Source organism: Xiphias gladius, chromosome 21, assembly GCF_016859285.1.
Source record: "Xiphias gladius isolate SHS-SW01 ecotype Sanya breed wild chromosome 21, ASM1685928v1, whole genome shotgun sequence".
Lineage (NCBI taxonomy): Eukaryota > Metazoa > Chordata > Actinopteri > Istiophoriformes > Xiphiidae > Xiphias > Xiphias gladius.
The window spans coordinates 21,092,669-21,108,598 of NC_053420.1; the positions used below are offsets into that span (position 1 = coordinate 21,092,669).

The 15,930-nt window shown below is 40.3% G+C and overlaps 1 protein-coding gene across 1 annotated transcript; it reads right to left on the reverse strand.

Annotated features, from left to right (window-relative positions):
• Positions 1–40: 40 nt before the first annotated feature.
• On the reverse strand, positions 41–15,463 carry pusl1 (pseudouridine synthase like 1). Its single transcript, XM_040159807.1, has 9 exons — positions 15,358–15,463; positions 14,669–14,792; positions 14,521–14,581; positions 13,345–13,532; positions 8,943–9,092; positions 6,393–6,563; positions 1,133–1,187; positions 715–877; positions 41–441 (listed from the first exon to the last, which is right to left on the reverse strand). Exons 1-9 carry the CDS (start codon positions 15,401–15,403, stop codon positions 377–379), a joined length of 1,023 nt encoding a protein of 340 aa, XP_040015741.1. The 5' UTR covers positions 15,404–15,463; the 3' UTR covers positions 41–376.
• Positions 15,464–15,930: the final 467 nt, after the last annotated feature.

Below are 15,930 nucleotides of genomic sequence, written 5' to 3' on the forward strand. Positions count from 1 at the left end.
ATACATAGGAGTAATACTGCCTGACCAGGCTTGAAGCAAGTTGTTGTAACCTGAAGGTCATGTGTAGACAATGATAGGTTCAAGGTGTGTGGTATTCTGTAGCTGAGCTGCGTTCATGGACACAGTTATGTATTCTTAATATGTTGAATTAAAAGAAAATATAGATGTCCATCTGTATGTATTCCAATGTTTATTTTTCTAAATGTGGAAATAATTTTGTTAAAAACACCTACTAGGGGCCACTGACTCAAAGTCAAGCTGCTGCGTTTTATTATCAGTAAAGAAAAAATCTGCATATAAACACAAAAACTTGATTACAATCATTGCATACAGTAGTATGGAAATACATTAATATTAATGAACTGTTAAAGTAGAATTAATCTTCTGAGTTTCCAGTGGAGGGAAGTTTCTCCCCTGATGTCTGTGGTGAAAGCTGCAGGTCTAAGGAGGTAGAGAAAAATAGGTAATAAATCCGAAACATGTCCTGATAAGTGAAGAATAAGACAAAAATAAAGACTCGTGCTGAACCGCATTTTATTAGTTTAACTGAGCTACTGAATGTAACAGTCGGACTGAGCTGATATCTAGCTAGCGGTATTTGTCATTATACGCGTTAGAGCCACTTTCAATATTCGATATTTGAGCTGGTGGGTTTTTGCCGATATAGATTTAGTCTGGCTGCTTCCTTCTGGAGTCGTTCTCAAGCCTCCTCACCTGTGTCTCTGTAGTCCACCCTGGTGAGGAAGAGGCCGTGAGCCGGAGCAGCCATGCCCTGTGGGTAGGCCAGAGAGTCCTGAGCCTCCAATATGTCCTTCAGCTGGGGCACTGAGAGCTGCCCTTGGCCTACTGCCACCAGGGCCCCTGTCATCCTCCGCACCTGGAGCATAGGGCCAAAGCAAAAATGTTTACACTAATATATACTGATAACAGCACAGTATCAATGGGGAAAAAGGTTGGACATTTTTAACACTTTACGCTGAATTGTCCATATTTATGATCCATATTTTTCAGTCATCACCAGCAGATGGCAATAAATATTCACAATGAACGGCACCACAATCACACATGTAAATTAACAGACATAATATATCAGGCATTTTAAAGAAATTGAGGATGTTTGAAGGGAACACACCTGCCTGTAGAGAAAAGATCTGCTCCTAAAAGTCAGTTCCCAGATTGGGATGTCCCTGAAAAAGAGGCAAAACTAGTCTTACATTTTCACAAATGTTAAATGCATACTAGATATGCAGTTAGGTCCATATGTATTTGGACAGTGACACAATTTTCCTAATTTCGCTTCTGTACACCACCATGATGAATTTGAAATGAAGCTTTCAGCTTTATTTTAAGAGGTTTAACAAAAATATTGCATTATCTGTGTAGGAATTGCAGCCGTTTTTATGGATTGTCCCTCATTTTCAGATGCTCAAAAGTAATTGGACAAACCAGCATAATTATAAATATAAGGATTATTTTTAATACTTGGTTGAAATTCCTTTGGAGTCAATGACTGCCTGAAGTGTGGGACCCATGGACATCACCAAATGCTGAGTTTCCTCCCTTGAGAAGTTTTGTCTTCAGTAAGTGAAAAACATGCTCAACTGGGTTGAGGTCAGGTGACTGACTTGGCCATTGAAGAATTTTCCATTTCTTTGCCTTAAGAAGCTCTTTGGTTGCTTTCACAGTGTTTTTGGTCATTATCCATTTGTACTGTGAAGCACCATCCTGTCAGTTTTGGAGCATTTGCCTGAATCTGAGCAAATAGTTTAGCCCTATGCACTTCAGAATTCATCCTGCTACTTCTATCAGCAGTCACATCATCAATAAACACCAGTGACCCACTGGCAGCCTTACATGCTCATGACATGACAATGCCTCCACCATGTTTGACAGCTGATGTGGTTTGCTTTGGATCATGAGTTGTCTTCTCCTTCTCCACACTCTGCTCTTCCTGTCATTCTAGTACAATTTCATCTTGGTTTCATCTGTCCAAAGAATCAACTGGGAAGGCTGTTTTAGATGTTTTCTGCCAACATCTAATCTGGCCTTTCTGTTCATGAGTGTTACCAGTGGTTTGCACCTTGTGGTAAACCCTCTGTATTTACTTTCATGAAGGCGTCTCTTGATTGTAGACTTTGACAGTGATACGCTTACCTCCTTGAGAGTGTTATTGACCTGGTTAGATGTTGTGAAGGGGTTTTCTTCACCATGGAAAGATTTCTGCTATCATCCACTTTAGTTGCCTCCTGTGGTCTTCTAGGCCTGTTGGTATTGCCGAGTTCCTTCTTTTTAAGATTGTACAAAATTGTTGATTTGGCCACTCCTAAAGTTTCTGCTATCTGTCTGATAGGTTTGTTTTGTTTTTTCATCCTAATGATGTCCTCCTTCATTTGCATCAACACCTCTTTGGACCGCGTATTGAGAGTTCCCATGAACAGCTACCAAATGCAAATTCAACACCAGACCTTTTATCTGCTTAATTTATCATGAAATACCCAGGAAACAGGCCACATTTGGTTATGATCAAATTGTCAGTTGTCCAATTACTTTTGATCCTCTGAAAATGAGGGACTATGTATAAAAATGGCTGTAATTCCTGAGCTGTTAATGGTTAAGATATTTTTTTTTCAAACCCCTTGAATTAAAGCTGGAAGTCTACACCTGAATCATATCTTGATGACTTCGTTTCATATCCATCGTGGTGGTGTACAGAGGCAAAATTACGAAAATTGTGTCACTGTCTAAATACTTATGGACCTAACTGTATATATCAATATACAGAGTCATTTAAAATCACCGCTGTTTATATCTTTGTGTTGTCTGCATATTGGACAAAAGCTTCATAAAGGCTCTAAGGCTCTAAGGCCTATGCACAACACTTCTCATGAAATGTTACATTAATAGCATCAATTGCTGAAGGCATGAAGTCTACTTGGCATCACTGACTGAATGTGCCATACTGAAGAAAGGTTAAATCTTGCCACAGGGTTTAAGTGTCACTTCACAAGCAAAACAATATCTTGAACGGTTGTCGCATGTAATGTAGAATGAATTCAGTCAATATATGCTAGGAGTGTGGATCCGAATAACACCTACTGATTTATTTCTTTAAGAGAAACAACTGAAATGATAAAAAAAAAAAAAAAAAAAAAAATTAAAATGTTTCTTTAGAAAATGTATTTCCCTGGACCTAACCAACATAATGAAAGTGAATTATTCATTTCAACTGAAAAAGGCTGCTCTTGTCTCATGTCTGTTATGTGTTGAGATTGTCTCTTCTTTATCTCGCTTTTGTTACACATTTCAATGCTTCCACTCACTGTTTGGAAAGTGTTGGAGGCTGATGTGACATTCATTCTTATGCCAGACATCAGATAGAGCCGGGGACTCTCCTCGTGCAAAGAGTTGTTTAAATGTCACATGCTGGATACGCCACTGCAGCTTAGGCCCAACAGGATTATGTGTAATGCCATAGAAAATATGGATCTGATTTCTTTTTTTTTTTTTGCAATTTGACATTCAATTTTTCTTTTTACTGATGTTTGTTGTTTCAGCATTTAAGTCACAGCAGCTTTTTCCCAATCAAAACCGGACTGAATTGAAATTTTGGGGAGAAAAGAGTGAACTGAGCAAAAGGCACACAGGAAGAATTGGGTCAAATGCAAATTTGACTCAGCGCCTGCTATCTGATTACATTTGACATGTAAGGAGTCCAGAGACAGATTTATACAGCAGTGCTGTTAGCTCATGGACTGTGATGAGGGACATTATCTTTAGATGAGGCTGGAGCAAATCTGTCTCATGTTTCACAGCCACGCAAGTGCATCTGGGTTTGTGTGTCCTCTCTAACAGATTTCTTGACATGGTAATGACAGTAATGGTAAAAGCAAGCTCTAGTCTGACATAATGTCTTTATGTCTGTATTTTTACTTCTCCTTTCTAGACACACATTATTAAGGATTAATGGAGTAATCAATTAGTTTATCGACAGAAAATACATGTTCAGCAATTCTGCTAATAGATTAAGTCATTTATCTAACAACAACATTAAGAGTCTACAGTCATGCTAGCGGCTCTGCGAGGCTGTATGTTGACACAGCGGTGCTTTGAGCTCAATGCTACCAAGCTCACAATGACAATGCTAGCCATCATATAGAAAAAAAAAATTAAAAAAAAATTGTAAAACACAGATAAGCAATTAACCACGCTAGCATGTCTGCGAGGATGTCCTACAGCTGTGCTTTGAGCTATGCCAACCGCAATGGTAACAATGCCGATAGATGCTAACGCATGCTAACATGCTCACAATGACAATGCTAACATGCTGATGTTAAGTAGGTATAGTGTTTACCATGCTCACGGTCTTAGTGCGGTGTGTTAGCATGCTAACATATGCTAAATTAGCATTAAACACAAAGTGCAGGTGAGGCTGATGGAAATTTCATAAGTTATGCAGGTACTTGGTCATTAACCAAGGTTTTTGACAAACTGGAAGTTGATGATGGAAGTTAAGGGATCACCAAAATTAATACGGTTCATCATGAGAGCAACATGAATACCTGAACCAAATTTCATGACAATCCCTCCAATAGCTGTCGGGACATTTCACTGAAAATCACAAATTTCAAAGTTGTCGTGGCGCTAGAGGAAAAGTCAGGGGATCACTAAAGTCAGTATCCTCTGGGTAACTCAAATGTTGGCACCGAAACTGACAATTTATCATGAAGGTAATTGCAAGCTTTAATCTTACCATTCAAAGGAGGAGGGTCTTTAGTGTTTGGAGTCTGTAACAAAGTTCAACGCAAGTATGTAACGTTTTATTTAAATTAGACAGGGTAGAGAAAAGTGGTAACTTAATTCCTACAATACTGTACACATTTACTGTATATTATAATTTAGAACACAACCGCAGACTTCTACGATATCCTACATGTACTTATCACTCAGAGGCTGAATTGTTAGTGCTGATCAAATTTACAATAAATCCCAACCAGAAGTGGACATAGTCTCATAGTCTGCACCTATATATGACATCATTTATGGAGGGAAAAAATATCCAATTTTTTCTATGTCAAATGAAGGCCAAAGAACTCGGCCCCACATAACACAGAGCTCCCTGTTTTAGGACCAAAAATATAGTTCAACCGTTGCCTTTTCAATGATCCACTGCTCAGTTTTTTCTCATTTTATCACTGTTACTTAGAATAGTGACCCTTGTGAAAAAGCAAACATGAAGGTCAACTCCCTGGCTTTCTCTAGGACCAAAACCTGACTGCAATTAAAGTTAGCCCACATCTGGCCATTCATTGGAATTCTGTAAAGAACAAAAGAGGGAAACAGTTTTCGTTTGGTGAAAATGCAACCATGGACACTTTAGTGCAAATACACTATACAATACGTTGCAGATCTGTAAGCCTGATGCTCACAGCTTGTTAATGCACCACGTGTGTTGGGGTTAAGGGACTATGTGACATTTAGTCTGAGAGCTGCTGCCCATGTCCATCTTGTGCACCATATTTTCAGGGCAAATAATTAATGCCCATGAAAGAGGTATTTGGCATGCAGAGCGTCCCCCGTGGATGTGTAATCTCAGGAAGCCAACAATGCCCCCATTAGACAGCATGAATCAGTTGTCGTGCAATAGTAAGTAAGTACTTCCTATTATGCAACTTTTGTTGCTTTAATGATAAAAACACATATTTTGCAGTGATGTGTATAATTTTAGGAATTAAAGGAGAAGCTTTTCTTTACTGGATATGATTCATTTCTCACAGAAACTTTGATTTGTCAACACTTCATTTGGAAAAGATTAGATTTGAGTCTGTTTGACCTGTGTTTCACCTAAATAGCACATCAAACACATCACTGAGTCTGACTTGAAAGGGAAATTTTCTAGGCTGTACATGCACATCTGGCTGAGTGGAGTGACTTTAAATGATTCAAAACTTTGGCCAACTTCTTGAGCAGCAGTTGACACAAGAATGAGAAACATAAGATTTGTCTTTTTTAGGAGTGGAAAAGCATATAAAGAAAAGTGTAATTTCTTTACTTTCCTGCCTTTTTTCTCTGATTTGGAATAATCAGTTCAGCTGTTACTGTGTTACTGATAACTCCACTGTTGGCCCAGGGAGGCTGCCGACGGCCATGTGCCACCGCTGCCGCATACATTTTTTAAGAAGACTAGTTTGACTTTTGGGGAAATATGTTTATGCGCTTTCTTGCCAAGAGTTAGATGAGAAGACTGATCCCAATCTCATATCTGAACATTTTAGCAGAAAGACTGGAGAAGGGAAAACAATGTTAAACCTTATATCTATACATATTTAAGATCTGGAGCATGTGCAGACTGCTAGTAGTCAATATGATCAGTCTTCCTTGAATATATAGGTTACCTGTGGAAGTGTGTGTGTGCGAAAGAGCTTCCTGGCTGTACGTCGGCCACATCCAGTGTCTTGACAGGGTTTTTAAAAGGCATGTCGGAGCTGACTGCCCTGAAGCTGCTGAAGTTGTGAGTCCCAACCAGCAGGGAGGCAGCCTCACGCATGGCTCCCACATCCAGCTCCCTGATGAGAGACATAAAGAAGAGATGTTTTTCTATAATAAGTGCTCATGAAAATATAATGCATTTTTTATTGACGTTAGGAACCGACAGCGGCGGTGAACAGACTTTTTAAATCAACTTTTGCAGGCTAATTTTGATTTGGCAATTGGGCCGAAATTGACCTGCATGAACAGTGAGGTCAAGCAGCTGGGACGTAATGTAATTACGCCTGGTTTCAGGCCTCCGTGTCCCTGCTTTCCAAAATAATTTATAAAATATGAAGCTTCTGAGGCACAATGCCACGTGAGAGAGCAGAACATGCTGACGACCGGCTCATTTGAGGGAGAGGGTGAGAACAGACCCGATGCTCAGATTCTCTACAGTCTCTTGCCTCCGTCACTGCTTAAATACGATCTGACAGAGAGAGAGAGAGAGAGAGAGAGAGAGAGAGCGATACAGAAAGAAGGGAAATAGAGGAGTGTGCTGAGAGACTCAGTAATTAAAATCTTATTCCACTAATTTAAAAGCTTGAAGAGAGCGCTCGGCATGAATGAAGATGTGGTTGAGTGCTGAAAAAAATGACAGTCTTAACAGCTCATCTATTATTCTGACGTAACTTTTTTAAAAGAGATGTTTGATCCTTCGCAGATCAGTGAATCAAGCCGGTCTATAATGTTTCATTACCTTGCATTAGAGTTTTCAAGAAAGCTGAAGCAGTACAAATATATAAATATTTAAGATTCAAATTTTTAATTTTCCCAAATATCCAAATTGCAAGAGGTTTTTTTATTTTACTATTTCATGTCATTCCTAAAACAAAAAAAGTCAATAATTGTAGGTTGCAGCCCTCGTGGGCTACCCTGATTCCTAGATATTAGATTTATATACAACTTAACTGCAAGAGCAAATATGCTGTATGCCCATAGGTGGTGGGCATACAGTGTGCACGACTGTCACACCAGATTCTGGGATTTGCATCCAGAGTCCAGTCTGTGAACAAATGTGTTGTGTCTGAAGTCGCTCTGAACTTTTCTCTGTATTAAAGCAGACAACAATCTTACCCTAACCTTAACCAAATGCTGTGACTGCCTTAACAGAACCATAAAAAAAGTTTAATAATGCTGTGCTCTGTACCACAAAGTGGATACTGTACAGCAAGATCAGACATATTGGCAGAAAAGAAATATGTTGTCTGAACATTTTTACTGATATGTTGGGTATCAACATATTTGTAACTTAACAAATACGTAAATTAAAGACATCCTCATTACGTTAATAGACAATGTAATAAGGGTGCTATATAATCACAGTTTCGTCGTATATAAATGTAATTTCTAGGGGGCAGGGTTGTCATGGGGGTGCTTGGGGTTACTTTTTTTAAAAAGCTGGCTATGTGTCAAGAAATATTTATATTTCTGTTTGAAAAGCTGACGTGAAAAAAATGTAGATTTCTTAAATCATGCAATTAATAATTTCAAAAATTCTGCTGCAATATGATCAATGGATTTCAAAGCATTCTTGAAAAAAGTAAAGTCACCTATGATCTCACCTGTTTCAGAGTCAGATTATTGCACTTGTTCTACGAAATGCAAGGCTCCAAGATTAAATTCAGCATTAAAATCTACAGTGAAGATTAATATTTTTTACAGTGGGAAAGATGGAGGGGGGGGGTGATCAGGAGGGAGAAGCAGATCAAAGAGAGAACGAAGAGAAGCTGCTGAGGCAGAGATGCTCAGGGGTGGAAGGACGAGATGCAAGCTGAAAATAAGAGAGAGACAGCGAAGCAGAGATGCTAGAGAGAGAAACGAGAGAGGGAAAGAGAAGGGTAAGAGAGGGAAAGAGAGAGTGAAAAAAAAAAAAAAAAAACACACAGTCAGGGTAATGTGCGTGGGTGTTGTTCTGCATGTGTATAAGCCTGCAGCTTATCTTGCCCTACTTTTCCCCAAAAAAGTGGAGAGGAGCAGACAAATGCTCATACGTACGCTCTCTGAAATGTGTTTCTTTATGGTCCCTCCCGTCCAACCACAGCTAAAAGACCACAGTCCAAGTTATGAAGCCCTGTCTATTTCTCTCTTCTTATACTCTGTCCATCCTCATCCCTGTCTCATTTCTCTCCCTCCCTCTCCTTTGTTTGTTTGTTTTTGGGATGTCGACTCAGATAAAACACTTTGTTTGACTGGCCCTAATTTGCAGTTCCGGCATGGCACATGTGGATTATTCATGTGTTTAACATGCCATTGTTTCTGCAAGGCTTGGCATGAGCTTAGTGAGGGTATGTGTATGTGGACCTACTTGTTGGACTGAGCTTGAGTCTGAGTTTGATTTTTATCTTATAAGGGAAGTCATCACAGAGGATGAACAGACAGATGACAGAGAGTGAAGAGAGGGGCAGATAACTCACGTGTTGCGGAGGTTCCAGCACAGATCGTGGTCTGTGAGGGGAAGCAGAGAGTGGCGGGAGATTCCCGGGGCTATCCGGTAGACGTAGGTCCGAGACTCAGCACGAAAACGGGCGTGGAAGTCATCAGGCACACGGTGGGCATGGGTGATCCTGGAAACGTGAAAAAAAGAGCATTTGGAGTGAAAGCTAAATCCATTCAGGCCTGAGCAGCTTTAAACTTTGTTTAAAACTGTAATGAGCAGTAATTTCTAATTTATAGTATTCATTAACGCAGCTAATGATCTGCACAAAAGTGTCCTGCTGTATAAGTGTGGTATAAAAAAGTCACTTGAAAAGCACAGCAATTAATGTTAAACATTCTAAGTCTGGTTGATATTTAGACAAAATCTCGACAACAAACCCCGTTTCAGACAGACTGAAGCAGTCTCCAGACACAGATGGTGTTAATACTAACATACTGCCAGCAAGAAAAACTGTGCGTAAGTCATCGTCCAAAATGCCAACGTTGCAGCTTTTTACACGAAGGCACACCCACAGTCAAAGTGCTAAAAGGGCTGCCAAGAGCCCTGAAGAGCCAAGCGCTTATGCTCCAATAGTTAGCATCACAGGAGACTGAGAGGCTGAGGCTCTTTGATGTGATTCCAGCAGGGGGTACGGCTAACACTGGACACTTCCTGTGTATCTGTGCACACATGGGCACAGAGGCAGGGACGAATCATAAAATAACTGTAATGCACTCAGAAAAAAATTCCCTTTATGATTAAATCAGTCAGTGAGCAGTAAGCAGTGAGCATGGATCATTTCATGAGTCTTTATGAGTTCTTAAAGTAGACTGAAGAATGTCAGTGGCATTTTCGATCAAAGCTATACAACTGTATTTGTGTCACTCTTTATATGATCTACTTTGTGCAAGGTGTTGCGGCTGAAACACTAAACCAAGCTGTGCTGGGCAATAAAATATAGGTTCACAAAGAGTTTTAACAAAAAGGGTTTGAATATATTTTGGATGTGCTGTTAACTTGTCAGACTTTTTGTGGTTTCGAGCTCATGTCATAATTGAGTTTAAGGGACTGAGTGAGAATTCCAGTTCTCCTCATAGCTGGTTCTTCATTAATCAACATAAAATTTGTAAACTTTATGAAAATGTTAAATAAGTCACTGGCAGCTTTTATGGAAACACACTATAGGTCGAATAACACACGGCAAGTCATTCCCTCTTGGCTACACAACAATTCACTGTGTTTTCATTCAAATTAAATAAAAGATTAGGTAAATAAAACTATCTGCTCTCACGTTTTAAATGAAAGCAAACTTGTTTTACAGCACATTCAGAATCTCACCAACCAGTCAAAAGCCTCACAAATGGAAATCATAGTGCATGAAAATATTCAAATATAAAAGGCATTTTACAGGTTGAATCTAATTCCTGTATAACAATGAATAAAACATGTCCCAGTCTTGTTAATATAGTATGCCCAAATCTAAAACCTAAAAAAATAATAAAGGAAGTAAAGGTTACATAACCTCCAGGCTTCCAGGTAAGGGAGAGGGGGACCAGAGTTGTTGCTGTTACAGCCTTTCCTTTGTAAATGGTCTAAATCATAGCAACATAACACAAAACTATTGTTTCGTAATTGCTGGTTTCATTATCATTCTTCACATATTCACAGCTGAAAATAAATAAAGATGTCAAATATGTAATGTATAGTAACAAGTGGGAAACCCTTAATGCGTACATCTGTAAAGTGAAAGAACAAAGAGCTGCAGCCAGCTGTGCCAGTCTGATTGTCACTGCACAAAGTGCACTGGCACCCTAGAGTGTTCATCCACACACGCCTGTGCCTGCACACAGAGTATGCGGCTATGCATGTGTATGTGTTGTGTGTTACAGGAAGTGGGAGATGACGAGTTGTAGGGGCGTGTAAGCATACTGGAGTGTAAGGAACTATGAGAACAATGGTGGTCAACTGTACACATCACCTGTATGTGCACATGCATGTATAGTCTATCTACGTGTGTGTGTGTGTGTGTGTGTGTGTGTGTGTGTGTGTGTGTGTGTGTGTGTGTGTGTGTGTGTGTGTGTGTGTGTGTGTGTGCGCGTGTGTGTGCCTGTGCACAGTTAGAGAAACTAGGTTATCTTTCCAGGGGAGGAGATTGGGTGTGACACGTGGCAGAGGAAACCCTTGTGTCTGCCTCCAGCCCCTGCTCCAATATGAAGTGACAACCTTCGCCTGGCCCCCAAACCACACACACCCACACACACAGACACACATAAAATTTTCATAAGCACTGTACAAAGCATGGCCTCACACATTTGGGAACTAGGGCTTTGTTTGGCATGGCACCATTTTGCTACTCAGCAGTTTCCCCTTATGGGAAACGGCTGTTCATTTTAGGCTAATTGAGGTCCATTTACGCAGAAAGACAAGTGAAGGCCAAGCTGAGGAGATATTGTATTTTTATTTACAGTGTGGAGTCTGTGTTTAAATCTTGCTTTGTCTCTCTATCTCAGGAGGCAGCTGACCAAAGCTACAAGCCAGGAGCCATATTCTGACTGCTGCTGTAACAAAAACTCTTTTTGGTTATATCCAAGTAAGATGTGAAGAGACGTTTTTTTTCATGACATTTCAGGACTGAAAACTTCTATCCAATCTGAACATAGGGAGTGTGTCTTCATAACATATAATGCTACTGAGAACAAGAGGTATTTGTCAGCAGGTTTCACCTACTAGTCTGGATGGTAATTTCCATTTAGCTTGATGTGTGCATTTATGTGTGTGTGTGTGTGTGTGTGTGTGTGTCTATTAACGGACGCTACAGACCAAAAAGCAGAGCAGGGGTCATCATTTCTAACCTTCTCTCTGCAGGATGAAGGGTTTGTGGGATGTTGAGAGCTACCCTAACCTCCGTCCTCTCTTTTCTGCTTCACACTCTCTCTTCTCTGTATCATTCAGAGTGTGTCTGTTCAGAGCGCTAACTTTGTCTTTCCTCACCCTCTCTCAATGACTCTGCCCCTCCCTATCCCTCAGTATCCGTGCCTCAATCTCTCTCCCTGGCCCTGTCTCACAGAGAAAGCTGCTGTCTAAATATCACAAAGTATCACAGCGGCCTAAACCAAAGTAGCCATAAGAAAGTGACTGTGGCTTTAATTCATGCTGGAATGTGTGCCGAAGCGATTTTAAAAAGAAGAGATAAAGGAAAGTGAGTAAAGTAATTATATACACAAATATCCTAACTCAATTAACAGCATTAAGATATATGGATCAAAATATTATATGTGCAATAATATTCACATAAATGAACTCTGTTTCAATCTGTCAATTTTTCAGTAAATTTTTATCCACAGGGCAAGCAAACCCTAAGACCACTGAAGGGGAAACTTGACATAATCAAATATTTTTGACCTTGATTCTGACAGTGGGATGATTTTCGGGGGATTACAGAGGGAATATACATGATGTTGCCATATGCAGAGGTCGCCACAGATACTCCAAACCAACCGTCTGCATCTGACACTATGTAAAAAAACATGGAAACACTGCTGAAATGATCCAGAAGAATTCAAGCAGCTTTTTCTTTTTTTCTTTTTTCTTTTTTTTTTTTAAAACAGCCGGTCCAAGTCTAAATAGAAGAGAAGCAACGAAAACCAATACTTTACAAGAGTGTGTGTACATGTTATCCTAGCATACAGTTAAACAAAATACTTAAGAAAATGTCAGTGTTTTTACAAACCTGTACACAGACATTTTTTATCAGGCTGAAAAATAGGAACAGGTGTCTATTTTCTCTCAGCTTTCGTTTAGTGTAAAGTTACTTGCCAGATGCTGATCATCATAAATCTACCTGTGTGTACTGTGTGAAGTTGATGTGTTACACACAACAGGGTCCTAAGGAACAAACTAACCAATATCTGTGTTAGGAAAACAAATTCTGGCCATATGTCCAAGTCTCCAGACCAGTAAGTTGCACAGATCATTGTCGATTCTGTTGGTCACTACTTTTAAATTTTTTTTTTTTTTTTTTTTTTGGCTCCTGGACTCACGGTTCGACCAATTCAGAATAGCCACCTGATGGTTTGTTTCCTGAGACTGGGCTAGTTTCATGTGAAAACATGACATTAACATGCTCAGCCGCAAAACAGCACTTATGAAGTCACAGAAACGTTCATGCAGTCACTTAAATGATGAGGAAAAGTTCTTGGGATCAATATGAAAGATATTCACTTCACAACTAAACTGTAAAATTTCAGGATGTGTAGCAGGTAAATGTAGAAATGTGTCCAGATGTACAATTTGAATGACCCTGTGTTACATGTAACCCCTGTGCGAGGAGTTGCTCTGTTCACCTCCACTGTTGAACTTCAGTGATTATGCCATTCTCACCTGAAAAATACCCGACTCACCTGATTTGTTCTGTCCGGAGGTGGAAATTCAGGGCCTCAACAAGAATGTCCTCAGTAAATGGCGGCTTGTTGTTTCTGCGCTGGAGGTCAAAGTGCGCGGAGTTAGAGAGGGCGTGGACACCTGTGTCTGTCCTGCTTGAGACTGACAGCGATACTGGGTTGAGGGGCCTCAGCCTCCTTATTGCATCCTGCTCACAGACAAGGAGAACATGGGACAGGTGAAAGGCGGTGGGTTGCTATGTTGTAAAAAAACTTTTATAAGAGCTGAAGTCACTCATAGCATACCACAAACAGCCTGTATGATCTGACAAGAAAGTCTGTCATCTTCTTTGGTGTGTTGTCTCTGCTTCCCCCGCGCGGGCACTTTTTTTTTCTGATATAATTTGGGCATTTTTATGCCTTTATTAGACAGACAGTAGAGAGCTGACAGGAAATAAGGGGGGAGCATGATGGGGAATGACATGCAACAAAAGGTCCCTAGCTTGACGTGAAAATGGATGGTCGGCAACTTAAATTAAGTCCACTTTTGACACTCATTTGCCCGACTTGTGCATGTGTTCTCCTTTCACACTTAATGTTTATCAGTCTTTCATTCTACAGGATCACCAAAATGTAGACTGATGAGCTGAATGATCTGCTTTAACCACTGTGAAAAAGTTGAATCCTTATCATTTTTCGTACTTGTCACTTTGCGCCACAAGCTGCAGCCTCCAAGAGAACCACGCAGCTGAATCAACCCCTCTCTGAGACAGTTTCAACAAAAAACCCCAGAACACTATAACCTTCATGAAGGTCCTATTACAGGACTGTTGTATTAGACAGCGTTAGTTTTTGCTAGGTGGTCCCATTAAAGTGGAGACTGAGTGTAATTCACATAGCAGCTGACATGGTAGCTATGGCACAACCTGCCTCTCTCAATGCAGTAATGAATATAACTGTACGTACACTACTGTTGTGTACTGTTGTCCATGTGATAACACGCTATTCAGGTATTCATCATGAACCAGACTCATAAAACAACCTGCTCACATCACTGAAGCAACTCCACAGCAAAGGGCGTACGTAATAACCTATTCGGCCTGTTTTGCTGGACAAGAACTGATCCTGGAAAGAAGGGGTGAGGGAAGCAATGTGTATTGGAGGACGTGACAATGTAATAACATCAGCGAACCTCACCTCCAAGTGGTCCTGGATCCCTTTCCTCTCCAGCTGATGCGGAGGCACTTTCACTGCGCCACTGCGGAGACAGTAATTATCACACCGTTAATAGTTTTAACTTTAGGACCACTTTAAATGAAATAACCCGTCCCGCTGTGTAACCTACCTGTATTTCGTCCCAATGTACTGAAAAAAGATGAGGTAACGTGCCCAGTTGTGCATGGTTTCTCCAAATGTGTCTGCCGCTTCTTGGGCATGTTGTTCGTGTTCACAACAGTGAAACGTTACATTTAAAACAAACCAAAAACAAAATCCTTTTTTAAGGGTCCAACTTTGACATGACAAACAAGGCGGCTTTGACTGTCTTTGGGTAAAGGTCGACCCGAACAAACGTCCGCTGAAGCTCGTGTGTTCAGGACCGAACCGCTGCGCCGGACTACAGCAGAGACAACACGGCAGCGGGAGCGTCAACACGATCCGCACTCCTGAGTCGGCTCATGGTTATATTTGTAGTCCGGAAGTAAGGCAGAGACCCCCCCCCCAGCCTCTCAGTGATGGCAATAAGAGAGCAGGTTAGAGCATCAATCTACTCGGCATTTTACTCTTGATATTTCCTCGACAAAACAAACCACAAAAACGCACTACGTCAAATAAACACGTCGGGATATTTAGCATGCCTCACAAGTTAAACGACACGCGCATTTCCCGCGTCTGGCCATCTTTGGCAACATGTTGGACCACAGGTTGTCCGTACAGCATGGCTTCTGTGTTTATGGTGTGTGGCATCTATGTTCATCTATATACTACAAATGAAACGCAAATATAACGTTAATATATAGCTTTAGGCGCAATTACTTCTATCAATGCCGCGGTCCTGTCGGTCCCTTTTTGTTTGCGTCATAATCTACACAGGGTGTTTGTGTCGTCGTCCATGATTGACGAGGTAGTCGCAAAAACCATCTGCCTCAAAAAAAAAAAGGGAAAAAAGAAAAAAAAAATCACTGTAAGCAGAGACCATATAATTTAGCGGAGATGGGTCAAACTCGACTGGGATAAAGACAGTCAACAAAAACTCCAGATCAAAATGAAAAAGACAAGAGAAAGAACAACAGACTCCTGACATTAATCTTATAATCTGTAAAAGAAATGACACTGAACTGCTTTTTCATTGAGTAAGGAATCTGAGATTAAAGTCTGGTTTCCTCAATTTAAAAATAAAATCAGATTCACCTTTGAATTCAATATTTTTCCATGAAGTTTGAATTTACATTACATTATTATATGCTTTTTGGATTATTGCGTTAAGGTGTTCCTACTACATTTGTGAGACATATATATATATATTTTGTAATAAACTTTATAAGAGAAAAACGGTCTATCTAGATACCACTGTAGATTTCCCTCCTCCCATGATTCCGTCTGTTTCTC

Excerpts from the sequence above, each read along its gene's own strand:
- pusl1 (XM_040159807.1), bottom strand. The coding sequence starts at position 15,403 with ATGACGCAAACAAAAAGGGACCGACAGGACCGCGGCATTGATAGAA. Across the intron at positions 13,533-14,520 it reads GGATCCAGGACCACTTGGAG|GATGCAATAAGGAGGCTGAG; the intron begins GTGAGGTTCGCT and ends GTCTGTGAGCAG. Across the intron at positions 6,564-8,942 it reads TGCTGGAACCTCCGCAACAC|GGAGCTGGATGTGGGAGCCA; the intron begins GTGAGTTATCTG and ends GTCTCTCATCAG.